This window comes from Uloborus diversus, chromosome 6 (genome assembly GCF_026930045.1).
Source record: "Uloborus diversus isolate 005 chromosome 6, Udiv.v.3.1, whole genome shotgun sequence".
NCBI classification, from domain to species: domain Eukaryota; kingdom Metazoa; phylum Arthropoda; class Arachnida; order Araneae; family Uloboridae; genus Uloborus; species Uloborus diversus.
Window position 1 is genome coordinate 29,900,738 of NC_072736.1, and position 27,715 is coordinate 29,928,452.

A 27,715-nucleotide genomic window follows, 5' to 3' on the forward strand; every position below is an offset into this window, starting at 1 on the left:
CTTAAGCTGCCTAAATTATTTTTCAATCATGTCTCAAGCTGAACATTTTGGAGACTCACCAAAAAACTAAATGCAATTGATGCCTTACTCTTACATTCTAATTTTAAACCTTGATTTTATTAAAAATAAACATTAAATAGCTAAAAGTTGTTCTATTCAATGTGGATGCTGTGCATGTTTTACGAACAATGTAGATGCATGTTTTTTTTTTAAATATTTAAGTGTGGGTTTGGGATATTTTTTTCACATTTGCTTGAACTGTATTTATAAGGGGGAAAAGTAGTGCATGGGGTTGTAGATATTTCAAGTAGTATAAATTCTGTTAATTGCTTTTAGTAATGTAAAAAAGGTTATTTTTTCTCATTACTGATCTGAGATTTTTCTCTTATGCAATGAAATTATTTTAATGTTGTAACTTTAACAGTATAGTATGTTTATTCTTACCAGTTCCGAATAACAATAGTGCAATTTCTTCCAAATTAGAGATTTCCATTTCTCTGAGAATTTTCTCGGATTACCTAGAGTTCTCAGTTTTTTTATTTGAGGAATCTCTAAATTTCACTCAGAAAAACTTCAAAATAGCTAGCTGCCAGTCATCCAAAGTGACCATCATTAAAGATTAAAGTTAATACTTTTTGTAATGCAGCATAGCCTGGATAATTAATTCATATTCTTCTCTAATAACAATTGAACATGTTTGTTTTTCAGTGGTAATGCCAAGAAAAAATTTACTTAAGTTTCAGAATACAAATACTGAATAAAATATTAATTTTGGAAGAGGGTTGAGGTGTAACCAGTTTTCTTAGATATGGATAAGGCAGTTTTTGGACTTAAGTCAATTTCATATCTTCTAAAAATAATATGCATCATTTTTAAAAAGCATATCCTTAACATTTTCTAAGTCTGATTTCACAAGAGAGAAAGTAAATTGAGGAATAGCTGCTGGCCCGGACCTGCATACCTGCTGCCGCGTGGAAGGGGGGGGGGGGTCCTTTGAAGGCCCAACGGTCCAAGAGAATGAAAAAAAAAATTACTAAGACCCATTAACGTTGCAAATATACATTGCTGGCCTCTGGGGAGGGGGGCCCTGCAGGTTTTGTTGCAAAAACCCAAAATGTATAAATCCGTGCCTGAATAATTTACACATTTTCATAAATTTCATCATCTGATAACTATTTTTGTTTCAGCTCGCAAGTAAACATTTCAAAGCTCGGTGATGCAGCTGGAGGTTTAACTGATCTGATTAAGAAACCACAAAAAATTAAGTAAAACTAATATTAAATAGACTTTGTTTTTCGACACTTTTTTTGTTTTAAAAGTTCATAATGATATCAATATGAATTATTTTTAAGCAAGTGTTATAAAGTAATTACTTATCTACAGAAATTCTTTGATTTTTTTTATTTATTTATTTATTTTATTCTTTTGAATTTTTTTGCATTATAACTGAATGCAAAAGAAAGAGCAATTTTCAATTTTGAAAATTTTGCCCAGAAAATTCTTTTGGCTGCACCACTCTTAAAACAGTCACCAGAAATGACTTTTAGGGAGGGATTTCTTTGTTCTTTTATCCCTTAACATTTTCATCAAGATTTCCATGTTCATGGATCATGGCAGAACTACCATAGGCGATTGTTGAAACTAAATGGGATTTATGCAATTGCTATGCGGAAAAGAAGGTAAAAGCAAAAAATTGTACTTTATGTTATGTACATCACGACTCTTTTTTAATTTTGCCTCTTATTTTTCATTTTATTTCTTGTTTCCATGTTTGGTCAAAATCACATAAAAATACATATAATTAGCAATTAATTTTTTTTTATGTTTACCGTATATACTCGCGTATAAGTCAAGAAATTTTGTCCAAAAAATGAGATCAAAGGAAGGGGAGTCGACTTATACGCGGGTCAAATTTTCCGAAATTTTTTTTCCGATCAACGAGAGCTGGGAAGCTACGAGAAATGCAGATGTACGGTTACAGGTAGTTGCTGATAAGTTGATCGTGTGAAAAAGTAAACTTATTCAAAAATAATAACTAAAACAACCTAAATAATACACATAAATGAAGATAATTTTATTCCTCTTTATTAAGGATCAAATTAGCAATTAACAAAGATCGTGAAACGTATGAAAATATTTATCGTCAACTGTCACGCCATTCAAATAATTAACTGCTATACTTTTTGTTTTAAGAGTGGCTACATACTTGCTTAATCATATCTTTTCAAAGCACGTGCGTGGCCCACGGCACGTGCGCACTTCTGCCTCCTGTTTTCTTAGTGCCGACAGCGATTCAAACTCTGATATCATTGACGATTCCGCAGCCGCCGATGCATACGATGACGCGGTGATGACGGAAGCGGACTTTAATGAACTTTTTTTTGCATCCGACTCGGAATCCGAGTTTGAAGGCTTTTAGAAATGTTTTCCTATTTAATTCCTATTTTATTTGTAAATAAATGTTTTCATTATTTTGAAATTTCTTTGAAAATAATTCGCGATGTTTTTGGAAAGTATGGGGGTCGACTTATACGCGGGTTTTAGATTTTTTCTGGATTTTTTCTCTGAAAAAGAGGGGGTCGACTTATACGCGAGATCGACCTATACGCGAGTATATACGGTAACTATTTTTTTAATGGACTTTTAAACGCTGCAAGCCTCGAAACAACTTAAAGTTCCATTAAATATGAAAAGTAGTCTGAGTTAATTTAAATAGCCGATTATAAGGAAAGTTATTGGATGAATAAAAAATTAGCTAATAATATGAAAAATCCCATGAAAATATGTCAAATCAACTAGAAATGCTCCATTAATGTATAAAATAATCAGCCAAATAATCTAGTCATAAAGAAATCTTCGAAGTTCCATTAAATTCTAAAATTAGAAAAGGGGAGCAAACATGCTGACGAAATAAATGTAATTTTTCAATTTTTACCAAAGTAGAAAAGAAACAAATCATCAAACCGAGCAAGACACCCATAACGAAAAAGTACCCCAAAAATTATATTAAGTACAGTGAAACCTGTGTAAGTTGACCGCTTGCGGTGCAGTACTTTGGTGGTCAGCTTAGACAGGTTGTCAACTTATAAAGGGGGTAATGATTTTTTTTTTGTCATTTTTTGCTTAATGTATTCCTTTTTTTGACTAATTGGCACTTAGTCTTTCTGTTCAACTCACTTTCATTATTCAACATTACTTTGAAACAATAATTTAAAATGTTATTTAACATATTTTTAGAGATTATTTTCCCAGAATGACATATAATGTGTCATGCAAATTTAAAATTTCAGTTAAAAGATCAAAAAAAAAAAAATCGTTTATGAAAAGTTACTTATTTGATATTAATAGTTCCTAAAAATTCATAGCTAATCAAAAATAACAATTTTTTCGCTTCATTTTTTTTTCTCACATTTGTAACTATAATGATCTACTTTTCAACAAAATAACTCCTTGATTGAAAAGCGATAGCTTTGTGCAAGGTAAATTGGATAAAAATGGAACAACGTTGAAAAGCACAAAAAGGATAAAATGTTTATAAAAATGCAGACATGTTTCGGAGGCAATAGTTTCCTTCCTCAGTGCGAAATGTACAAATGAATGAATCAAGGTCAAGGGAGAGTTTAAAGTGCGTAACCGGAGAAACATTGACCAATCAGCAGTGGCGTGTAGATCAATATTTTTTAGGGGCTAGTTGGTTACGGTAAATTACGATACACAAAAGTAAAAAGATTTATAGATATATTATCTTCCCTATTATTATTAATTTAAGTGTTATGCTTCAAAGTTGATGAGCAACATTGCTCACTAAGATGAAAATCTATTCGAGTTTTACCAAAAGTTTTCAACTGAGTAATGGCTTGGTAGTGTCCTTGGGTTTTCTCGTGACGAATCATTGCCTTGTGGAAATTGCTCATATCTGAAAATCCATTGGCATTCCAGACGCCTTTCTCCTTTTCAAAAAGGACGCAGGGCTAGCAAAATATTTTTTTCTCGACTTACAAGCAGTCGGCCATTTAACAGTCTCAAAGTAATCTTTCTTAAAATGCCGATTTTAATTTTTTAGCTTCGCAGATATTGCTAGGTCAGGAGTAGGCCTGCTGTGCGAAATTATTTGAGCTTTCTCTTGGTCAAATCAAAGTTCCGAACGAACGGTTTGCGAGAACGTCTAGCAGGCAGCAATGCTCTTCCGAGCTCCAGGGCAGTCTGTGCTGTTGCGCATGCTCCTCAACTACGTCCAGTTGTGGACTTGTTTTTTCGACCGAGTCCCTTTCCATTACAAAAGAAAAACACAATGGACGCAGGAAAATAACTTTGACTAGTGAATTTGTTGTTTCCTGAAGCTCACATAGAAACCTGTACACTAGGTACGGAAACAAAAATTTATCCGTTGGTTTAAAAAATGCATGAAATAATCAAATAAGCTTACGAGCGTACGCCAAGGATCTAACAAAGCTATATGAGATCTGGGGAACAGGTTCTTATGAGCTAGTCCCTCGGACAAGTCCATTTAAAACGTCGCACGCAGGGGACAAAAAGGAGGGAGGGGCAGTAAAAGAAGTAGCGCTTTCTAATAAACTTGTTTTTCTGCTCACTTTTTTTCTTAATAAATTATTCTGCAAGGTAATTTTTTTGAAGGGGCAAATATTTAAGGGACCAGCCTAGTCCCTCTGGTACATGGGCGGCACGCCACTGCCAATCAGCTATCAGCGAGTGCTGAGGCAAAATATGACGTATTCTAGCATGTAAGATTGAATAAGATTGGAGAAAAATGCGGAACAGCAAAAGACTCATTGCAAAGATTATTTAAGTTTTTATGAATGTAAAAGGATTCCAGAAAATCTAATTCACCTACTGTTGTAGGTCTGCAAATGATCTTGGCTTCCGAAAAGAGAAAATTGTGCCCTGTGTCCCAACAATGTTTAGCAATTGAAGATTTGTTCAGTTCCTGTTTTTTAACGTGGTTTTCATGTTCTTTCAAACGAAATTTAAGTGAACGCCTTGTCTGGCTCACGTAACCGATATTACATTCACAAGGAATGTGATATGGGGGGAATGTGATATATGGGGATGTTCCCAGTGGGGCATGTGATATATGCCCCACTGAGTGGGGCAATCACATTCCTTGTGAATGTAATATGTCTGTTCCTGATAAAAGCGGTCAACATAGACAGGTGGTCAACTTTACAGATTTTACTATACAAGAGAGAGAGAGAGAGAGAGAGTTGTTTCAAATTTCGGGGTGTGTTTGAATCCCCAAAACCCCCTTGAAGCATTTAATTCGTTCAATACTGTACATGTACATATCAAGAAGATATTTATAGCATTGGAAAATGCATCATAAGCTGATTAATTGAAATTATACATTAAAAGAGTCCACTTGTCACAAACTTGCTATTCTATTATTTTAGGATGGGAAAAATGGCTGAAGATTTGGATGTTGAAGCTTTGCTAGAAGCAGCGTATAAAAAAGAAGTGAGTAGTGTTTTAGGTTTTTAATGATAGTTTTTCAGTTTCTTGTTACTTAATGACCTTTCCATTTTTAATTTTTTTTTACATCTTTAAAATAATGTTCTTACTCTATCTTGTAGAATGAATTGATTGGTCCCTGTTCCTATGGATTACTTAATCAAGGTAGTATGATTTGCCATGGGGTGTCAGAGTTAAGCTTTTGGTTGTATGTCATACAACTGGCTTTTCTGAACTAATCAAGTACTTCATTAGGAAACATAAATTCGCTTTACTTCAACATGTAGGAAGTGGCCTTATTTATGTTTAATTAATTAATGGTAGTAAGAAGAAATAATTTCAAAATGTCCTGTTAATGTTTTTCATCCTTTTACAGAAGTAGTCGATAAATGAAGGTTCTGCAAAAAAGCCACCGTGATTATTTCTCCTGATGCTTTCCCTAATTCAATATATTGCATAGGTGTATTTTTCCGTCTTACCATTTGCTCTTAACTTATTTATTTTATCAAACTTTCAAGAAAGCTTTGGTCACAAAATAGTTTTTCGAAGTTTTAAATGCATTGTTTCTTTTTAGCTATAAAGTTTTCAGTTTTGAAAGAACAAATTAATTTTTAATAATCATGTTAATTTGTCTTTAAATTGTTACTAAACCTGCAACTGGTCAAAATTATAGTTTATTGAACGTTACAAATTTGTTAATGGTCCGTGATATCAATAAAACTAGTCACATTTAAATGAATATTGAAATTGTTATGAACTGATGTTTCAGTTTTTTCAATCTCCCAAGTAGTTTCATCGCAGGAAACTACTTTGAAACTTATATTAACTAACTGTAACTTAAATACGTAGTTCATTCCTTACAGAAAGTAAAACCCAAATAATAAAAAAGATATAATATAAAAAAAAATTAAAAATTTTAAAAAATGGTATTTTATGTATTACATGATTTGATCTTGGTTACATATTTAGTAGCATGTTCATTTATTGTTGAACTGTAGAGAACAAGATTAACATTATTACAATCAATACAAGATCTAATATTTCTTTTGATTATAAAATAGTTTGCAAATCTGCAAAAAAAAAAAATCATAATTTGGCCGAAATCAAAATTTTAATATTTCTTTTATGTAATAAAAAATGAAAAAAAATTAATTTTAAAAGAAAATTTCTATTGTTAAGGTCTACAAAATTGTTACAGTGCAAGAAAATTGCAGAGTATTTTTCTCCCTCAAAAAATAATTGTAATAATAATTTCCATTTTCAATAATTCATTTGAATTTGATTTTTTTTTTACTTATTAGTTCTGTAATACCCTTTTGAAACCTAGTAATTGAAATTAAAGCTTGAAAAATTATCATGAAAGCAATCTATGCTTCAAGTAATACATAAAAGTTAAGTTATTATGATTAAATTAAGATACTGAAGAATTTAAATTTATCAATGAAATTATGACCTAAAAATTTGGATTTAAAAATTTTCACACCTTAGTTGAAGCTGTTTTAAGGATTGTTTCAGCCATTGTTTTTTTTATTTTCACTGGTTAAAATTATATTTTTGTGCAAGTAATCTATATTTTGTTATTAGGTATATTTTTTATTACTGTGGATAAAAATATTTTTATTTTTAAAAATAAAAAAGTTTTTTTAATTATTATTATTAATCTTTTGCCAGTTAAAAAATCAAATTATTTATTTTTCATTTTCTTTTAAAAAATTAATGATTTGTTGTTTTAATTTTTATTTATTTTCCAGAACAAATAAATAATCCAAATCCTAGTTCCCAAAATATAAAATTTGGAAATTAACTCATATTTTCTTTAGGAATTATTCTGCTCAATTTTTTCACTGAATCATTTCATTCCTCCTTTTTTGTAAAAGAAAAAAAAAACTTTGTGTGTGTGTAAAAAAAAAAGATAACTTTTAATGGTACTTAAACATGTTTAATGCAAATACGTCATTGTGGTGATGTATGTAATAGTGAATTTCACATTAGACTTTATGCTAAATTTTTAAGTGAAACTTTCTACTGTGAAATTCACACACATGAACAGAAGATATATTAACTTTTTTAAAAAAAATATCTTTGCATAATGAATTATTCACTCAGGATTTGTTGAAGGTTTGGTGGTCAAAAAGCAAATTCATTGGTTTCTTTTTTATAGATAATATCTGGAATCTCATGTTTGAATTCTTCATACAACCTGATTATAAAGAGCTTGTTTAAACAAAAAGGTTTGTTTTGCACAACACAAAACATTAATATTGTATTCTTTCGGAATTTGTGTGTGCCTTCTATTTTATAGGTTCGGCTTTACAGTCTGCGGCAAAAGAATGATGAAGCTTGATTTTTATCGTCTGTTGCTTTTGTTGTGCTTTTTATAAAAACAATAAATATTGAAAAGGAAAATGTTTTTAAAATATCCAGTTGATTCATTTTATCAGTTATTATAATTATGTTTTCCTTAAGCTATGTTAATCAAGATGTTCAATTTTGCCTTTAAGCAGGAACATTATCCAGTGAGAATTAAATTTAAGTACTTTGCATCAGGTGGTATTTACACCCAATAAAAAGAATTCTGATATACTTTCATTTTGTTAGTTATTGAGGATTGCTTGATGTTTTTATGTTTGTAGACTTTAGCAAAAAAATTAAAGTTGAATAAACTTTATTTAAAACAAACATTTGTGATACTTTATTACATATACCCATTGTTTAATGGTTCAGAATGTGATGGTTTTTGTGTTTTTATATAGGATGACGGTTCAGACAGATACAATGGAAGTCATAATGGAGACAAAGAAAATCGCAGGTAATGTATTATTTTGTAATAGTTAATACTTGCAAAAACAGTATTGAAATAACTAAAATTCCCTCGCTCTTTTGTATATAATTGAAATAATTTGTTGTACAGATCCAGTACAAAAAAGAAAAGAAGAAGTAGAAGTCGAAGCAGAGGCCGTGACATAAAACGCAGTCGTAGCAGAGATCGGCGCAGCCGCAGCAGAGATAGACTTAGCCGAGAAAGGCGGAGAAGCAGAAGTCGTGGCAGACGAAGCAGGAGTAGGGATCGTCGGCGTAGAAGTTATAGTCGGGAAAGAAAAGAACGTCGTAGAACAAGGTGATTTTTAGTTACTGTTAAAACCATATTCATTTTCAAAGTTGCTATTTATTTTCAGTTAGCTAATCCTGTGTTATCTATTTAAAAAGTATGTGGGGCTCACTATGGTAATTTCCCCGCATATATATTAACGAAATTAACTCAACGACATTCATTAGCGAGAGAGAACAAAAACTAACATTATCTTCAAAAACATGCACGCCAGCACTAGCGATTCGAATCCCATAACCATTGCCACTCACTATGAAAACGAAAAGTAATATATATAAATTACGGTTACGGTGAGACGCCACAAGTACAGCCATAAAAATGCTTAATATGACTTGACAAAAAGTTTGATTTAAATGTAGTGTCAGTTTGAATATACAGCATTATGCAGTGCGGGAAATTAACTGGTCCAAGATCACAAAAGTCCGTCAGACCAGCAGAATATAGATTTTAGTGGTCCTTAGGACTAGTGACATTTCATTCATTTTCCTTTCAAAAAAACTCGAGCGGCATCATTTTTTGAAACTGTCAAGAGAAAATTTGCACCTCTATGAGCAGGACTTCCTCCTGGGTAGTATTATCCATGCTCTGCACACACACATACGTCACCACCGAAAAGGTGCTCTTGTTCTAATCTAAGTTTTGATTCTTGGTTCAGTGGTTGATCAATAATTCTAGACTTCAAATTGATGCGATTCTAATAAAACTGAACATTTTTATTGAAAACTATATACATATTTACATTGCTGGTTAAACCGAAACATTTATTCTAGACATAGCAAATTAATCGCTTACACAGGCTTGTGTTCATGCTCGAACTCGATTTTCATCTCTAAGTGTTGCCACTAAATTCTACCATAATATACTTACTTATTTTAACCAATGTTTGCAGCGCTCTTTATTTTACGTATTTCAATCAACGCTTGCAGTGCTCTCTATTGGAATAATAAAGCAGAAAGGAGCATAAAGTTTAGGTTTCTCACCAGAAAGGGACATTCTCATAGAGGTTTTCTTTGTGCTGTATGCTGTTTTTGTCTAAAAAAGATTGTGTAAAATCAAGAGGGTCTGGTCGATATATAATAAATAAAGTCGATTTTAGGAGACAGTAATCATCTATAGAAACAAGAAGCACAATGAGTAGGATCCTATCACAACTCGTAATTGCAAAAAAACGTAATTTGAATTCAAAATGTCAAGATTCAAATTAATTTTTTTTTCTTGCAATGTTCTGTCTCAAGAGACCAAATGTTTCTTATTGAAATTGTGAGTAAACTTAACATCAATAGTTATATTTTCTATACAATGGTATTAAAAGGTAGAAAGTTGAATTTTGAATTTATTTTGTTATTTACTTTCATTCATGATAAAATGCCTGACAAATGTGCCTTGTTTGTCGTGTGGCAACTTTTATTTAAAGTATTAAGACTAAACTGTTTCAGGAGCCGTAGCAGAGATAAAAGACGTCTTAGCCGTGATAGAAGATCCAGATCTAGATCTCCCCCTCGTAGGGATCGTCGAAGGTATGTTTTCTTTTCAACTTATAAAATTATATAAATTCTCTAAGATGTTTGTTCCCTTAATATAAGAAAAGAAGTGGCAATTTTCGTACATGAAATTTTGTAGAAGAAAATTATCAGTTTTTTGTTTTAATTTTTGAAATAGTAGACAAGCATCATAGAATGCATTTTATGCTAAAAATATCTAATTAAAGTCACAAAATTTATTATGAATATTTAAGTGATGATTTGAGAGAGAGAATTCAGCCTTGAACACCTTACTGCACACTTACGCATCATATATATTATTTCTCAAAGGTGTTTTTGTGTGAACATCAGAACTTCTTTATTATTTTATTAAATTTAATAAGTAAGGCATTAATTTGAAACTTTTTTTTCTGCTTTTGTAGAAAAATAAACAGAACTCATAATTTGAGTGTTTTCCAAAAAAAAAAAAAAAAACTATTTACAGTGGAGTCTCAAATATCCGAGGTATCCGGAACATTATTGACAATTACAATTTTACACTATTTAGATAACAAAAAGGCATACGTATCTCTCAGTTCCCTGTACAAAGTATAGGGAATATTGTAGAGATGAAAATATTTGACTTAAATTTCCATTTTAATCTCTAATAAATTTGTTTTCAAAAATGTTTCAAGATGTATACTAAACTTGTGAGCAGCTAAAAAATTAATTAGTCTAACAAGTTCGTTTTGATAGTTTCATTGAATTATTTTGACTCTAGTCAAGATAAAATTTCACTTCTTTTGAAAAGTGCTAGCTGACGACACAGCTGTTGCAATCGTTCTTTATTACTTTACTGTATAAGCAGTTCATATACCCATTGGCCAAAAGAAAATCATTTATTTCTTTCAGTAGAATTCTGATCCAAATTTCCATGAAATTATAATCTTTACTCATTGATAGATTCTGAACTGTAGTTGTGTTATTGCAATAAAATCAGGGGGAGGGGGGTATTTAACATCGTTAAATTGCGGTATCATAAAGAAGATTTCTTAAGGTTTTCTCTTTTGAGTGTGTGTGGGTTGGTGCTAGAGGTGTAGACTGGTATTTTTCTTTGGTAGCCAGTGGCTACCAACACCAAAAACTTTGGTAGCCACTTCAAATTTTTGGTAGCCAAACATACACCCACATATATATATATATATATATATATACAGAAAAGCACCATTTATACATTTCTCTTTGGTACGTTTTTTGGATTGGTCTCTGCAGAATCCAATACATTTTAATGCATACCTATTGTACGTTTTTCCCCTTATTACACTTTTTTCATACAGTCCCTTCAAAAACGTATAAACTCTGCTTCACTGTACATATATTTTATATATCTATGTATTAAAAATCTTAGCACAATAAAAATCAGTACCAGTGAAGATTGGTAAGTATTTTCCTTCTCTCATTGAAGAAATCTGAGAATGATTTGGATTGAAATAGGATGGAGGAACACATTAAGTTAAAAATCTAATATTTGTTTGACCTACTGGTTTCACTTTTCATGGAATCCCTCTAGCCAACATATTTGCAAATTTAAATTTGTAGGACCAAATTTTAAAATTCAAAACCACATAATAAAAAACAAACTAGAAAAATATTTGTAATTTGCGAACAAATGGTTATTTTAAAAGTCTGAATTAGAATTGAACTAATAATAAAGTAGCTATCCACTACTCTAGAAATCTGCCTATCAACATACGACATTTGGTATTGTTTATAGAAATAATACATTTCAAATTCAACAGCAAAAAAAAATATGTTTAGATTTAATATTTTAGGATAAAATTAAATTGATTAAAATAAAGCCTGTAAAAATAAATATATGAACAGGATTTATTACTTTTTAGTTATTAAAATATAACTTTCAATTATCAAAACTTCTGAAGTATTTAAAAAATGCAAAAAGATTAGCAAAACTGGTGTGCAATGTCGGCACGTTTCCCGAAAATAATTGCATTTATTATTTATTAAAATAAAACTTAAAATAAGCTGACAACTTCCGACTGCCAAAAAAATTAAAATATGTTGGTACAAGATGCAAAAGGAAATCTAAAGCACAAGATGCAATTATCCTCAAAGTGCGATTCCAAAGTTAGCATGGCTCCAAAAATAAATTCTTTTATTAAAATGGAACATGAAACAAGCTAATCTAAGGTAGCACACATCAAAATAACTTTTGCTTATCAAAAATATGAAGACATTTGTACAAGGTGCAAAAAGATTGAAAATTCAACCACGAGGTGCAGCTCCCCGTGAAGTGCGGTTACAAAGGAAGCATGGCTTCAAAAATAAATTCTTTTATAAAAATAGAACATAAAACAACTAATATAAGGTTGCATTTGTCTAAATAACTTTCGTCTGTCAAAAATATTAAGATATGTATAAGATGCAAAAGGATTTAAAACTCAACCACTTGGTTATAGTTATCCGCGAAGTACGATTACAAAGAAAGCACGATTCCAAAAATAAATCAAGTCTTTAAAATAAACATAAAAATAAGCTAATTTAAGGCAGCCTGTGCCAAAATAACTTCCGATTATCAAAAATATTAAAATCTGTACAAGATCCAAAGGGATTGAAAACTCAACCACAAGGTGCAATTCCCCGCAAAGTACGATTACAAAGGAAGCGTGGCTTCAAAAATTAATTCTTTTATTAAAATGGAACATAGACCAAAATAACTTTCATTTGTCAAAAATATTAAGAAATGAACAAGATGCAAAACTATTGAAAACTCAACCACGAGGTGCAGTTCCCCGCGAAGTACAATTACAAAGGAAGCATGGATCCAAAAATAAATCCATTCATTAAAATCAAACACGAAATAAGCTAATTAAATTTACCCTGCGCAAAACAACTTCCGATTTTAAAAAATATTTTTAATATTTACAAGGTGTAAAAGGATTGAAATCTAAATCATGAAGTACAATTTTTCGCACGAAGTACGATTTCAAATTTAATATGGCTCCCTAAATAAAAAGTCATGAAAATTAAACATTAAATAAGCTAATTTAACGCTGCATCTGTCAAAATATTTTCAGATTGAAAAAAAAATATTATATTAAAATATTCGCAAGATGTAAAAGGAACAAGGGAAGCAGATTTTCGCGAAGCAAGTCGTGAAAAGTTTCATGACACCGGTGTAAGTCGACCACTTAAAAGTAATTTGGTACTTCTAAAAATTGATTTTTAAATCGATAGCGTATTATGCAGCAGAAAAATAATGTATTTGGTGCCATGTTTAGTTCGTTACACACGTTACAGTAATCTTTCCAAAAAAAAATTTTTTTTTTCTATAATAATGAAAAATGAACTGACTTGATCCTGGTTGTCTTCGTTTTGAAGAACTGAAATAAAAACTTGGAAGATGTGTCCAATTTTATTCTCTTTGAGCTACCTCTACTCGTCATTTTCAACCTTTTAAAAAGTCATCAGAATTAGCTACGCCGCGTATTTACGTTTCCCCTCCTCAGGCACTGCAGATGCTGCGGTGTTGACCTTGATTGGGTTCAGGGATCATGTCTGCTGGACCGTGGGGGGGGGTCAGTTTTCACCCCCCCCCCCTCCCCGAACAATGCTCTAAGCCCCGAACGCAGTGTAGGTGTAGCAAACGGGAAGTGGTCAACGAATCAGCGAGGAGAGGGGCAACATTTCAACTTTTCTTGAATGTCAATAAGTGACGTCGCGTCTAGACGAGTGACTACCACAGCATGAAAAACTGGATCCGAAAGCACAGTGCAATCGATAACTTCAACTTGGGGGGGATTTTTTTCCCCCCTTTAATCACCTGGTGGCGATCGGCGCTGAAATCTTTGGTAGCCATTGAAAACTTTTGGTTGCCAATTGGCGAGTGGCGACCGCTAATCTGCACCTCTAGTTGGTGCATAAATTATTTCATTGATAAGACTAGTCATTGTTGCTTGTGGTAAAGCTAAGGCATATCACTAAGAGCTGAGGTGAGGGGGCAAAAAATAATTTTGCTTTAGTTGTTTTTTAGTCATAACAGTAGCTCAGCTTGTTACATTGATTTTGCTTTGGTTTGAATTTTTTAACATGTGCAAAGCATGTATCAGATAGTTGTAGTGGTGTAAAATACCCGGGTATTTATTTTTATGGGTATAAAAACCCGTATATACCCGGGTAAGTGATGACTGATTAAACTTTTGTCCCATTCATTACTATTCTGCCCTATTTATTAAATATTTATTAGACATTTAAACATGAGTTGTGTTGCATTCAGTATATTTTTATTTTACTTGAATTTATGTGATGAAGACAAATAAGAATAATTTATTACTTTCAGCAGTATGCACTGATATTTTTTCAGTCACAAGTAAGTGCTCCAATGAGGTAGTGGCACTCACATAAAAGTTTTTCTAATGCCCATTTCCGAAAAAATTGGAAAGTTTGACATTAAATAGTACTATTCTCTTCGTGTAACAAGGTCATGAAAATTTTTATGAAGTTATGAAAAAGTCATGGAATTTTTTCATCCAAATAGAGAATGAACCCTGTACAAATTTGTGTAGTTATCTTTTAATTTTCTTTAATTTTGGCTGCCACCCCTTGTAATTAATTTTTCTACTTTTTTCCCCAAAGGGAAGTGGATGTTTTCCTTTTTCAAAAAAAATTTTTTGTTTAATCGTAGTTTGTCACTAATAATTTCATGATTTTTTTCAGGCATAGAACCAGATCCAGAAGCCCTAGGTAATTCAATTTTATTTTTATCCATTTATCACTAATACACGACTATGCTGCTTGTATGAATCACAGTTGTTCTAAGCAGTTTTGATTTCATAAAGCAGCTGATTCAATAAAGCTGGATTATGTTCTGTTTTTGAAAAATTAATTCATCGAGTCGAGTGTACCTTAAATTGTTAAATGCTTAACTGGTAAAGTTGTTTGTCAGAAGTAGTTGGGTGTTTTTGAATGAGAACTCGACTCTTAACTTAGGTACAGCTTGGTAATAATTGTAGTAACAGACTCGGATAAAGGGTACTGGCCGATACAAACTTTCTCTCATGCTTACTTCAATGTTGTGGTGCTTTTACCAGTATATTTCTCGTACTGAAAGTGTTTTGAATGCTATTAGTAAGTGATATAAAGAATAAAGCTTCGGTGGCTGAGTTCTTGTAAATAACATAGTGTCGGAGAAAATAAAGTGGGAAGCAATAAAATGTTATTGTGTAGTAAAGTACTGTATTGTTATATTTAATTGCGTTTATTTTAAATATAACTGAAGCCCAATAGAAGATAGGTTGTTAGTTTTAGACTAAATGCTGTACTTATTTGCACATGTAGTTATAGACAAGTATGCAAGACGACACCATGCTTTGTATATTTAATTTCTAAAAATTTCAATGTTTGAAGATAAGCTGCTCTAAAAAGACATTGTAATGCAACTTGGTAATTTTATTCATGCTGTGATTATTTTTTAATGCAGTAACTGTTTTTGGCTAACATAATTTTGCCTGTATAAATTATATTTGAAAAAATTCAATAGTGAGTAACACAATAAGCATTAAGCATCTCACACGAAGTCTGCTTGGTAATTATAACTTTTTCTTTCTTTTTTTTTTTGTGCATTGATTAATGAACTTGTATGAAAATTATTTAAGGATAATTATTGATAATGTTTTCAACTTTAGCAGTACCAGTTAATGTGACTATTTAACTCCCCCCTCCCCATAAATAATAATTACCATCAGTTATGAAAATAAAAAAATAAATAATACAATACTTTGATTATTTTCAATGTTAATACATTTGTTTTAAATTTAAATGTTCAAATCATTTACATTCAGCTTTTAGATGTTGAGTACTTACTGGTATTTAAAGTCAAGCTTTAAAAAAAAAAATCATATTGCAAAAATTGAGACCCAAAAACTGAATTACAACTGCATTCACAGGAAAATAAAAGTTGATGTAAGCAAAGAAATGTACCATTTGGCGACGCGACATCAATCACATGTTTGGCTGGTAACCTGTTTACTTTCAGTCTATCTTTTCCACGAACATTGTCTAGTTCAGTTTTATTCTATTGAATTGGATAGTAAAATATTAATTCTTGGTAGTTATGAGAGGAAAAAAATCTTTAAAATTTTTCGATGTACCCACAAATCATAATGTATTAAGCAGGGTTGGCAAGGTTTTGGACACTATGGTAAAAACCACAGTTTTTACCCTCCTGTCCAAAACCCTTGTGTCCAAAACTGTCCGAAAGTGTCCAAAACTATATTTTTAGAAAAATTGTATTTTGTGAAAAAACATCAAAAACAGAATAAAATGCATCAAAGTAAAGAATAGATTATATATTGAACATTTATTCAATGTGAACATACAACTTATTTATGCAGCTGATTTTAATCTAGCTACAGAAGTTGAATTCTTGATTTAAATTTAAATTTGTAAGCATGAGTTTATTTCATTTATTTATTATTATTTATTTATTTATTTTTATAATGCTAACCAAATTTACTTATGCTTGTGCATGTGTGCAAATTAAAGCAGGGTTGGCAAGGTTTTTACCATCCGGTTCAAAACCCTTGTGTCCAAAAGTGTCCAAAACTGTTTTTTGAAAAACCATATTCTGTGAGAAAATATCAAAAACAGAACAAAATGTGTCAAAATTATGTTTTTTTTTTTTTTTTTTGAACATTTAATATATTTATTTAATGTGAACATTCAAGTATAAATAAATAAATATATATATATATATAGCTTAAATATACAGCAGATTTTAATCTAGCTACGTAAAAATTAAATTCTTCATTAAATATTTCAATTTGTATGCATGAGTTTTTTCTCTTTTTTGTTTCCATTAACCAAATTTTTCAACATTTATGCATGTGTTGAAAGAAAGTGTTCAAAATATAGTGCAATAATTGACTTAAATGCAATAAATAATATTTTTTTGTAGTTACAGAATGTATTATATTAAAAATATGAACTAAAAAAAGAGTAGCACAAGTTTTAAAATATAAGTTGTAAATGGAACTGAAATTAGTTGTCTTGGTAGCAATGTGAATTTTCTTTCATGACTCTACCAACTGTTACAAAAGGAAGTTTTTATGTGATAGAGTTATTGGCATTTAAAGTAAAATATTTTTTAAATGAGCATTTTGGAGAAAAGTATTATCAAATACTCATTAATTAAACCTCATTAATATTTATATTTATGCATTACAGATATTGTAGTAAATACAAATTGATTAGATTACACCCCTTTAGCTTTAGCATAGTTTTAGACAGTTTAAGACAGTTCCGGACACTTTTGGACGGTAAAAACCACCTGTCCTGTCCTAAACTAGTTTTGGACAGTCCAAAACCCAACTCTGGTATTAAGCCAATTCATTTAATACATTTATGTTTTAGATGAAGTGCCCATAGTAATGTACTATATTAATAGGAAGCAGATTAGTTAAGATTTTTATTCTTATTTCAGACGACATGCTTCTCCACCTCGAAGTCCAATTGGGTAAGTATATTTTAATATATATTGGAAATAAAATACCTGAATGTCTCTGTTCTCCATTAAAGTTTTAAGCACTAATCTTAAAAAATCTTTTATAGGGGCCATACACAGTTTTTTGACAGTCTTCGTAATAAGTAAGTTATAGTTTAATTTTCTAATATTTTATTTGTGTCATTGTCACAAGTACCAATGCGTGTGTTTCTTAATTTATCATTGTTTTCTTGCATAAACCATGGCTTATAAAGTCAGTAATCATTATGCACATTCATTGGTAATTTTGATTATGTGAATGCTACAAATATTATATGAAGTAGATCTACCTAGTTATTTTTCATAAGTATTTCATTTTAAAGAAAAAATATAGTCTTTATTTTATCAATACTGCTTTTAAATGATTGGATTTCGGTAGTGATATCTTAACCTTGTCTTATTAAATAGTCTTTGCTAGCTTAACTTATTACAGTTGATTGCCTGTTACATGTACCAATTTGAATTTTTAATTGGGGGTGAAATAGGCACAAAGTTTTACTCCTTTATTTCAGCCAGCTGAACACTTTAAATTACTTATTTTGTTTATAACTTAATTGGTCAAACTGACTAAAATTTCGCAGTCAATTTGTTTTCCCTTTAGATCTCATTATTTCTGGTATGCAATTAGATTTAAACAATATACTAAGTGTAGAAGAGTTCCCCCCTTTAAAAAAAAAGGAAAGTTGATTTTACATCTGAATGTTTTTTTTTTTTTTTTTTTTGTCTTTTTTATTAAGAAAATAGTTTTCGAAAAAACTATTGTTAACATCCATTTATTTTTTATGTAAACAGCAAATCAATTTTATTTTTATTTATTTTCTTCTTGATTTCTCTTAAGCTAATGTGGCATTTACTTTTCATTTCTTAAATAGTAAAATAAACGTTGAAAGAAAATCTTGCTAAATTTATTTAAGAAAGAATCGAGGGAAATTTTTCCAAATTAACAGCTTTATTATTATTATTTTCTAGATTGCCTAATGATGATATTAGTCCAGAAGATAGAGATTTAAGGACTATATTCTGCATGCGCCTTTCTCAAAGAGTTCGTGCTCGAGATTTAGAAGAATTTTTCTCTTCAGTTGGACCAGTAAGTATTTGTATGCAACAACTGTAATGTTTTTCATTTTTTGTATTCGAACTTTTCTTTAAAGAAGACATGATTAGCTTAATTTCATTATCTTTCTGTAGGACGATGTCGTCTGTGAATAACTATGTCCTAACCTGTAGAAAGATCAAATCACTTGTATTGTTAGATCCAGTGTATTAAAAACTACAGCTGTTCAAAAATGTTTTAGTTATTTTTACAGATGGTAATTTTATTTTCATGTTTTGTATGTGCTAGTGTAAAGCAGAAGAAATTAATATTGCTGGTAGTTTATTGCTTTGTAATCTAGCACTTTTAGAGAGGACCAAGAAAGCATTGCTTTTGTCATCTCGATTTCTTGTTTGGAATTTAGGATTTAATTATTTTGAAATTTTTATCCCAATTTTTAATAAAATGAATATTTCTAAATTTCTTAATGAGCCCTTTTTGTGCAAAAGAATGAGAATCTGACATTTTTTAACATTAGGATGTTCTTTGTTTCATTTTCCCCATTTTTATATGTTTCTGTTTTAAAATCAAGACAAAATGTTCCGTATGTTTTTCAGAAAATATAGGCTCAACCCTTACTCAAATTTTCTGTTTTTCGAAGGGATCAAGTTTAAACTTTTTTTGAGAAAATTAGAAAGGTTTTGTTATATTTTTTGAGTAGAAATGTTATGGAAAAGAAAAGAAAATCTAATATGTTAAAATACGTCCAATTTTTATTCTTTTGCACATAAAGGGTTCATTTTTGCGATTATGGTTTTTGTAAAGAGTTAGATTTTACTGCTACAATTTTTGTTACTTGTTGCTTTTATTTTGAATTCATATCAATATAAGTTTTGAGCTGCAGCCATATTACTTGATGAGCATATACTTGCAACTATCGGTAAAATTCGTGAATACAGCAATTCCCACACTTTTGCGCACAAGTGTATCTTTCATTGTAATTATTTAGTTATTATTTCATAGTCAGACCATGTTAAATAATATCAGAATGTGTAAGTATTTACTTCTTTAGCATCTGTTTAAAAGGGTTGGACTAAAATCAGAAAAATAATCACGTTTTTGAGTGTCTCTCCCCCCCCCCCCCTCCCCCAAGAATTGTTAGGAAAAAGTTTTTGGAAATTCTGCCCCGCCTTAAGTCAGCTCTAGTTTTTAGCCTCCTTTTTTTTTGTACTAAATTTCTCAAATATGCGATTATATATGATAGCTTCCCCCCCCCCCCCCCTATGCAATTGCGACAAAAATATCCCTTGAGATAATCTTATCCGCTGATAGTTTTTTATACATGCTTGATATTATAGTTTTATTTCTACCAAATCTGTAAAATCTGGTGTTGTTTAAATATGGTCAAAAATTTTAACTATCTATTTATGATATGAATTGCTTAATAAAAATATATTCTTAATTTCATTAAACTGCATTAGTTTAAAAAATCATTCCACTATCTTGAACTTCATATTTATAATTTAAATTTGGTGCTTCTAGCTGTATTTTAAAAACTCAAATTATATGTAACTATGACCATAATTAGTTAATTATTGATGTTGAAGCAAAAACATTGATCACATTAATCATTCTAAATTTCTGAAAATATTTCAGTTTTCAAAGAAATAACTTTGAATACTTTCTTATGAACTGTTCTGTGTTTTGTAGGTCAGGGATGTCAAAATCATTATGGACAATAAAACTAGAAGATCAAAAGGAATTGCATATGTCGAGTTTGCGAGTGTCGATTCCATTCCTTTGGTAAGTAAAATAGATTTTTTTTTACTGAAAGTTTTTATTTATTGTTCTGAAAATAGAATAATTTGAAACTCGTTAATAACGATAAAATTATTTCATATGCTGGAAATTCTGTTAGCAAGTTCATTGGCATAGAAATACAAAGTGTTATGTATTACTTCAGGGTTTGAAATAGGGTTCAATTTCTAAAGGGGAATGTCTCCCTTTACTTCAGATTCCAGGGGGGACTTTTTAAATTTGGGGGAGAACTTTTATAAGTACTGAAAATTTGTTTAGAATTTTTCAATTCTTCATTTTTGAGCAATCACGATTGCTTATTGTTCTCATTTGACTGTTTTGTGATGTCCTATCATTTTATTTTCCCACCGCCACCCTCTGCACCCTCACCGTCTCCAAGGTGCATCCATGTCCTACACACACGTGCATACTACACAACTACACACACATGCACACACACACATGCACACACACACAAACACATACACACAACTACCCACACACTTATGACAGCACACAGACACAAACACACATGCCTACACACCCATACCCCTACACACAAACACACATACCCCCCCACACACAAACACACGCGCCTACATACACACACTCGTGATTGCGAAAAACATAATTTGAATTCAAGATGTCAAAATTCAATTTTTTTTTTAAATTTATTTTTTTATTTTATTTTTTATTTATTTATTTTTCTATTTATTCATTTTTAAATTATAATTTTTTTTAGTGTAACATCAACTCTATTTCAAATAATTATTCAGCAATTTTGCAATTTTATTTCATTTTTAATAAAATATTTTACAACTAAGTAGCACACATACACACTTTTTTATAAAAAATAGACCATTTTCTGGATCTAATTAAAAAATTGTTGTGTTAAAGTAAAAAATTGCTTATACCTATTGAAAATGGTCTGTCGTATCCTTGCAGCTTCTGGATCGCTTTTTAACCGGCGTATGGGAAACAATTGATGTCAGTAGATCAGAATCAGTTGATGCAGCGGATTGGAATTCATTGATGTCGGCGGATCAGAATTCTTTGATGCCGGCGGATCGGAATTCGTTGATTCCAGATGCTGGCGAATCAGAATTCTTCGATGTAACTTGAATTGCTTTGAATTGAAAGACGCTATATTAAAAATTTATCCATCTTTCCAAGAAGAAAAAGAGCTATGGAGTTTTGAAATTTTTAAAATACAACATTTAAACTCGCAGAGACAAAATGGCCAAAATGGTTTGATGCATTTCAAAACGAGCCGAGCGCTTAAAAAAACACATTGTAACTTATGCCCTCTCTTATTTATTTGTATGAAAGAATGGATAGCATGGCATTTCCAGTAGGGTTGCTCTCTAAGTTTGATGAGACGGAAAAATCCAGATTGCACCGATTTTTGCTGGTGGAGGTGTTGGGGGGGGGGGTATACTACCTCACAGAGGTTTTTTTTTCTCTCTCTCTCCGCTTTCCCGGTCTGGGGTTCATTATCGAGTTCAAGAATTTATGAGGGGGGGGAGGGATCTCACGCAGACCTTTGTCTTGCATGGGATTTACAGATTTTGTGCGCGTTTTGCGCAATCCCGTGCTCTATTTCAAACCCTGTTATTTACTGCTCCTGTTTTTTTAACTAAAATGTTTCAAACTAAAGATCAAAAGAGTAATAAAACAAAAGATGCGTAATTGTGAAAGCGAAACTTCTATATCGAAAAAATTAGTACAGAAATTTTATTCTTAATTGTAACTGTTGCTAACTGGCGACTCATTAGTATATAGTTCAGAATGGGCTAAATGGAATAAAACGTCCTCTGAACAGTCACTGCAGTTGCTTCACAATCTGTTTAACATTTTGTATAGCCCTTTCAAAGAGCAAAATTTTCTTTCAGTCCTCTTTTGTTGAATGTGAATCAAAAGAATTACATAAATGTTCATCTCAAGCTCATTTAGTATTCCAAAAAATTTTTGGAAGTTACTTCCCCCAAGATTCTCAGTTCACATTGATTGAAACGCAGGTTTATTACAGGCACTTTAGAAATGCAGCAAAAAAAAAAATCCCTAAAAAAAGGGAAAACAGGTACATCATTGCAGGTAGAATTTTGACCCTTCTTGTAATCAGTTGCAAACTGGGATAATTTAAAGAAGTTATTGTTCAACTGCAGCGTTTAATATAAACAGCTGATGCTGTCAAAAATCTTTACTCATGGTAATAAAACTGGTTAGTGCATTTCCTTTAGAAACATGTCCTTAAAGTAACCATAATGGACAAGATTGAGCATGTAATCTGAATTGCATGAATCTATTCCTGAAATATTCCTTCAAAAAGTCCAAAATGCATTTGTTGCTTTGTAATTAGGCCCTTTTCCCTAGCCAACATAAAGTATGAAGTGCTCAATATATCCTTCAATGTTTATAATATTGTCAAATTGTTCCAAAAATTGTACAAAGTCAGCAAATAAAATGCTTATAAAAACTTCTTATTTTGATGAAAATAGTTCGTGATCAAAATTTGATATAGGAAATGTAGGGCCAGTTGCAGATCTGAAAGAAAAATTTGCACTCACAAAGAATCATTCATGAAAATACTAACTTAAAGTGTGCTTGCTTCTATTATCTTTGCATAAAAACTTGAAAATTCTTTTTTAAAAATTGTACCCTTAAAATGTATTGTAAAAATATTTCAATTTAAGTAAACAGTTATGATGAATTGCTCATGAAGCAGAATACTACTAAATTTGCAACATACATCGCAGAACAGATGCCTGAACAGCAGAACAATTCCGTTAAACTGTGAGGGGAAAATCAGACTAATTTTATATGCAAATTCTAGAGATTTATGCAGAAAATCTGCAGATTTCTTCATTTTATAAGTAAATCTAAAACTCCTGCAGATTACCCATGTTCTGCTAAAAACTTTCAAATGTCGAGTTATATGTGTCATTTGCAAGAATTTTAGATTTACTTTGATTTAGAAGAAATCTGCAAAGTTTCTGCAAAATTACACCTTTTGTTGCAGTTACTTTCTTTAGATTTTTGCAGAACATGTTGTCTTTGACTGCCTGCACTTGCTTTATGTCCCTTCAGGGGAATAAAACCCTGGAAGACTGATCCTTAAATTATTGGTTATGTGAGAGGAAAAAATTTGTTCATCTTTGTGTAACCATTTAATGGCCATGTGCTACTATTCTGAGGGAACACACTGCTTTTTAAGCAAGGCTAAATTGCTCAGAGCTATGATGTTTAGAGGTACTGAAACAGCTCTTTTAGGCACCGAGAATGGAGGCATAGTACAGGGCTTTGCATTTTCTGTCGAGAATGACTGCCAAAAATTTTAATTTCATGCTTTTTTCTGCAGTAAGACTGATTAGTAAACTAACAAATAAATAAAATGTTTGTTCATCCAGTATGAAATGGTTTTGATTTTTTTATTAGTTTTCGAAAAAAATCAAGTTTCTACCTGTTCTATTACATTTTTCGTTAATTGTTGGTTTGAAAATGTTCTAAAGGTAAGTTTATAATGTATGAATTTATTTATCTTGCAGAACAGTTTTGGTCAAATGATTTTTCGTTGCAGAATATTACTAAGTATTCTGCTTTGGTGCATTCTTGAAGTACATTATAGTTAATTTTATCAGTGTTATTATTTGCTCCAATTTTTACTTTAACCTTTATTTGTTATTTAATATAGGCATTAGCTCTGAATGATACTGAATTGATGGGATATAAAATCCATGTTCAACTGTCTCAAGCTGAGAAGAATAGAGTTGCTGCAAGTTCAAGTGTTATGGCAAAAGGAAACCCTGGTCCAATGCGATTATATGTAGGCTCCTTGCATTTTAACATCACAGAAGAAATGCTGCGGGGAATTTTTGAACCGTTTGGAAAAGTAAGGCATTTAAAATTTAAAAATTTCATTTAAATTACAAAAAAATGTCACAGGAAAAAAAACTTTAGTTCATAAATCAAACCATTATTACTATTGCATTGTTTATTAAGAACTATTTTGAAGATTGATGATCATTTACTGTGCAAAAGATGAGGGGATCTAGAATTAGCCAGTTGGAAAATGTTACTGTAAGAAAAGATAACTCAATAAGATCATCAGTTCAATCATGCATTTGTTTTCCGTCTAAATTGGTTTCAGTGGGCAAAAGTGATTCTTCCTCCTGAACCCTTTAAATGGACTATGTGTTCAGTGTAAAACAAAAATAGGTTACAGAAGTTTTGCTGTACTAGATGATACCCTTTTTAAATTGTAATTTTTTTATATTTTTTATTTAAATTTATTAATTTCAACTGAAGAATCATTAGTTATAATAGGGAAAAAAATATGATTAATAAATGCAGTTTTTAGGTGATCATATGTATAATATTTAAATTATAAATTTTGCCCTTTAGTTGGGTAGTGTACAGTAGCTGTCCTTTTTTGCTGTTCTCTGCCTGAGTGATTTCATTTTCTTTAATGTTTTTGCATTCATATGCCTACAATTTAAAATTGATTTGAAAGCTCTTGAGTTTTAAGTGTTTTATATTTCTGATAACATTCACTCCCTTTTTTATGCTTTTTCATTAATAAATTAATCAAAATAAGATTAAAAGAGTTGATGTTTCATAGTTTTCAACCACATATTTTTATTACTTACACAGAAAATAGTTCTGTAAAATTGTATAAAACTAAAACTTACAAACAAAAAAAGGGGGGGGGGGGATCATAGTTGTGCTATAAATAATGAGGGAAGTAAACATTTCTTTCAAGCAAACTTTATTTAGCATAATAAAAAAATTACCTTAAACCTCGCTACTTCATTTAAGTATTTCCCTGTTTTCTTGCTTGTTGTAGCATTGAAAAAAAAAAAAAAAACTTTTTTCATTTACTGTTTAATATATGTATATATATATTTTTTAGATTGAAAGGATAGAACTTATAAAAGATACAGAAACTGGAAGATCTAAAGGATATGGTTTTATCAGTGTAAGTATTTTTTATACATGTTTATAGTGCATTGATTTTAATCTTCTCGTAAAATAACAGCATGTTTTTTATGTTTTAGTTTTATGATTCTGAAGATGCCAAAAAAGCATTAGAGCAATTAAATGGATTTGAATTGGCTGGTAGACCTATGAAAGTTGGTCATGTTACAGAAAGAACAGACATTGCTCAAGGTCCATCATTTCTTGACAGTGATGAATTAGATCGAACTGGAATAGATTTGGGTGCTACTGGGAGGCTTCAGCTCATGGCAAAACTTGCTGAAGGTATTTTTATTAGTCTAAATCAGTGGTGAATAAAGCATGTGATTCAAAAACGTAATTTTGTGTGTATGTGTGGCTGATGAGAAAGCTAAAGGAAAAATCATCTAGTTCAAAAGACAATAAAAGTTTTGAAGTTGCATGATATTTGGATTACAGTGGACTCTCTCTATTCTGAAAACTCAAGGGACCGAACAAAAGTGTTCAGATTATGAGGATATGCATTATAGAGGGAGGCTAGATAATGCGTGTACGTAGGCTGTTTAATAAGTAATAAGACTAATTTTACTGCCGCAAAACCACTCATCAGTATATTAACTCCTGTGGCATGAAAAATGTCTGTTTTCTGTATTAACTCTTAGATTTTTAATTTAAACTTTTACAGAAAGTGAAAGAATCGTTTAATTTGAAAAAGAATCATTAAAAATACGTTTTTGCATTATGCATAATCAATCGTTTTTCGATGTAAACATTGCATCATGTTGTGACGTCATACGTGTGATCAGGCGCAATAACTCAGTCAAATGAATGAACTTTTGGGTGAACCGAGTCACCGGTTCATTGTATCTTATAACCGCGAGAGTTTTTTTAGATTGAGTTACTTTTTGATTGGCAACACGTCTTTAACTTTCTTGCATTGGCAACACATCTTGTGTTTTGCATATTCTTGATTCAAAAGCCATGTGAAGACTTTAAATACTTTGGGCTATCTTTTTCCCTCTCTCTCTCTCTTTACCTCTCGTTGTCGATATGTGTTGCATGTTGTAATTTGTCGTAATTTGTGATGTCTGCCAGTGCTCTTTACTCCTGGCAGGTTGTGATAGTCTACAATGTGATGTTAATTATAAAGTTCTGAAATGCCTTTAGGCCTATTTTGTATGTATGAAGATGCTTTATATTCCATGGAACCAGCATGCTCGTAAATTGAACTTTGTTTCGTTGTATACTAGCGGCAGATATACTTATTTTCAAAAAAAAATTTTTAAATACTAATAAGGATGTTGTACTACAACTTCAGCAATCTCTAAAGATAATAAATACAGATTTTCCATTGAGGAAAACAGCTTCTCGTGTTTTTATTTTCTTCAACTTCGGGTTGTGGACATGTTTTGCAGGTTCTCTTCTACTAGCGGTGTAGTCATTCTAATTCCACTACACTTAATGCTCACATTAACAAAAGCTACTGATAGTTGGCACAGGCAGACTCATTTTCTGAGTATCACGTGATTGAATCGAAGCCTGTTGGCGGGTGCCTATGAGAAATAAGACTAATTTTACTGCCGCGAAACCAGTCATCGAAATGTTAATTTCTGGCGTCTGTTGTCTGTATTAACAAAATCTACTGTTAGTTAGCTCATAGTTACTCATGTTTCTGAGTATCACGTGATTGAATTGAAGCCTGTTAGCGGGTGCCTACAATATGCAGCCAGTTGTCAAAATGGAAACTTTGTTGGAACATAGTTATGCAATTAAAATTTGTTTTCGTCTGCAAAAATCGGCATCAGAGATCTTTGATATGATGTGTGAACTTTTCAACAATGAAACAATGTTTAGAGTGAGTATGTACTTTTTGCTGGCAAAAAGCTTTTGAGAGTGTTCAGATAGTCCCTTGTATATTTTAAAAGAAGAGAAAGAAAGAAATAGAAGCAGTATAGAAAGCTGTATACTGCCTGTTTCTTTTTCTCTCACATTTTTCATTCATATTTTATTGGCTGCTTTAGAATAACCCTAATATAAAAATACCAAGATCAACTGCAATTTTTTTAGTATTTAATTAAGAAATCATAATTCATTTTATACTTTTTCGTGCAAACCAAGCGTATAGAAATCATCTTTACATTTAAAAAACATTTTTATATTTTATTTTAAAGCTTTTACGTTTTGAAATTTATTAGACATGTGTCTTTTTGAAATTTAAAACATATTTACTTTTTACCTATCCTTTGTTGAAAAAAAAAACTGTATTGACTTTCATTTTAATATACGAGGGGTCGTTTTTAAGTTCGCGGAATGGAGGACAAGGATAGTAAATAAAAATG

At 31.1% G+C, this 27,715-nt stretch overlaps 1 protein-coding gene across 5 annotated transcripts in view; it reads left to right on the forward strand.

Annotated features, from left to right (window-relative positions):
• LOC129225218 (RNA-binding protein 39-like) overlaps positions 1-27,715 on the forward strand; it is a 39,512-nt gene that overhangs the window by 4,737 nt on the left and 7,060 nt on the right. Inside the window, exons 2-14 of one of the 5 annotated variants that reach the window (XM_054859791.1) lie at positions 1,188-1,265; positions 5,409-5,631; positions 8,220-8,275; positions 8,378-8,584; positions 10,012-10,092; positions 14,770-14,796; positions 17,534-17,566; positions 17,662-17,697; positions 18,563-18,680; positions 20,337-20,429; positions 24,115-24,312; positions 25,333-25,398; positions 25,478-25,682. In XM_054859791.1, coding sequence (XP_054715766.1) covers positions 5,614-5,631; positions 8,220-8,275; positions 8,378-8,584; positions 10,012-10,092; positions 14,770-14,796; positions 17,534-17,566; positions 17,662-17,697; positions 18,563-18,680; positions 20,337-20,429; positions 24,115-24,312; positions 25,333-25,398; positions 25,478-25,682 — 1,138 coding nt within the window. In that variant the 5' untranslated portion in view covers positions 1,188-1,265; positions 5,409-5,613. The remainder of the gene's footprint in view (positions 1-1,187; positions 1,266-5,408; positions 5,632-8,219; positions 8,276-8,377; positions 8,585-10,011; positions 10,093-14,769; positions 14,797-17,533; positions 17,567-17,661; positions 17,698-18,562; positions 18,681-20,336; positions 20,430-24,114; positions 24,313-25,332; positions 25,399-25,477; positions 25,683-27,715) is intronic. The other 4 variants (XM_054859788.1, XM_054859790.1, XM_054859789.1 and 1 more) reach the window with 4 other exon arrangements.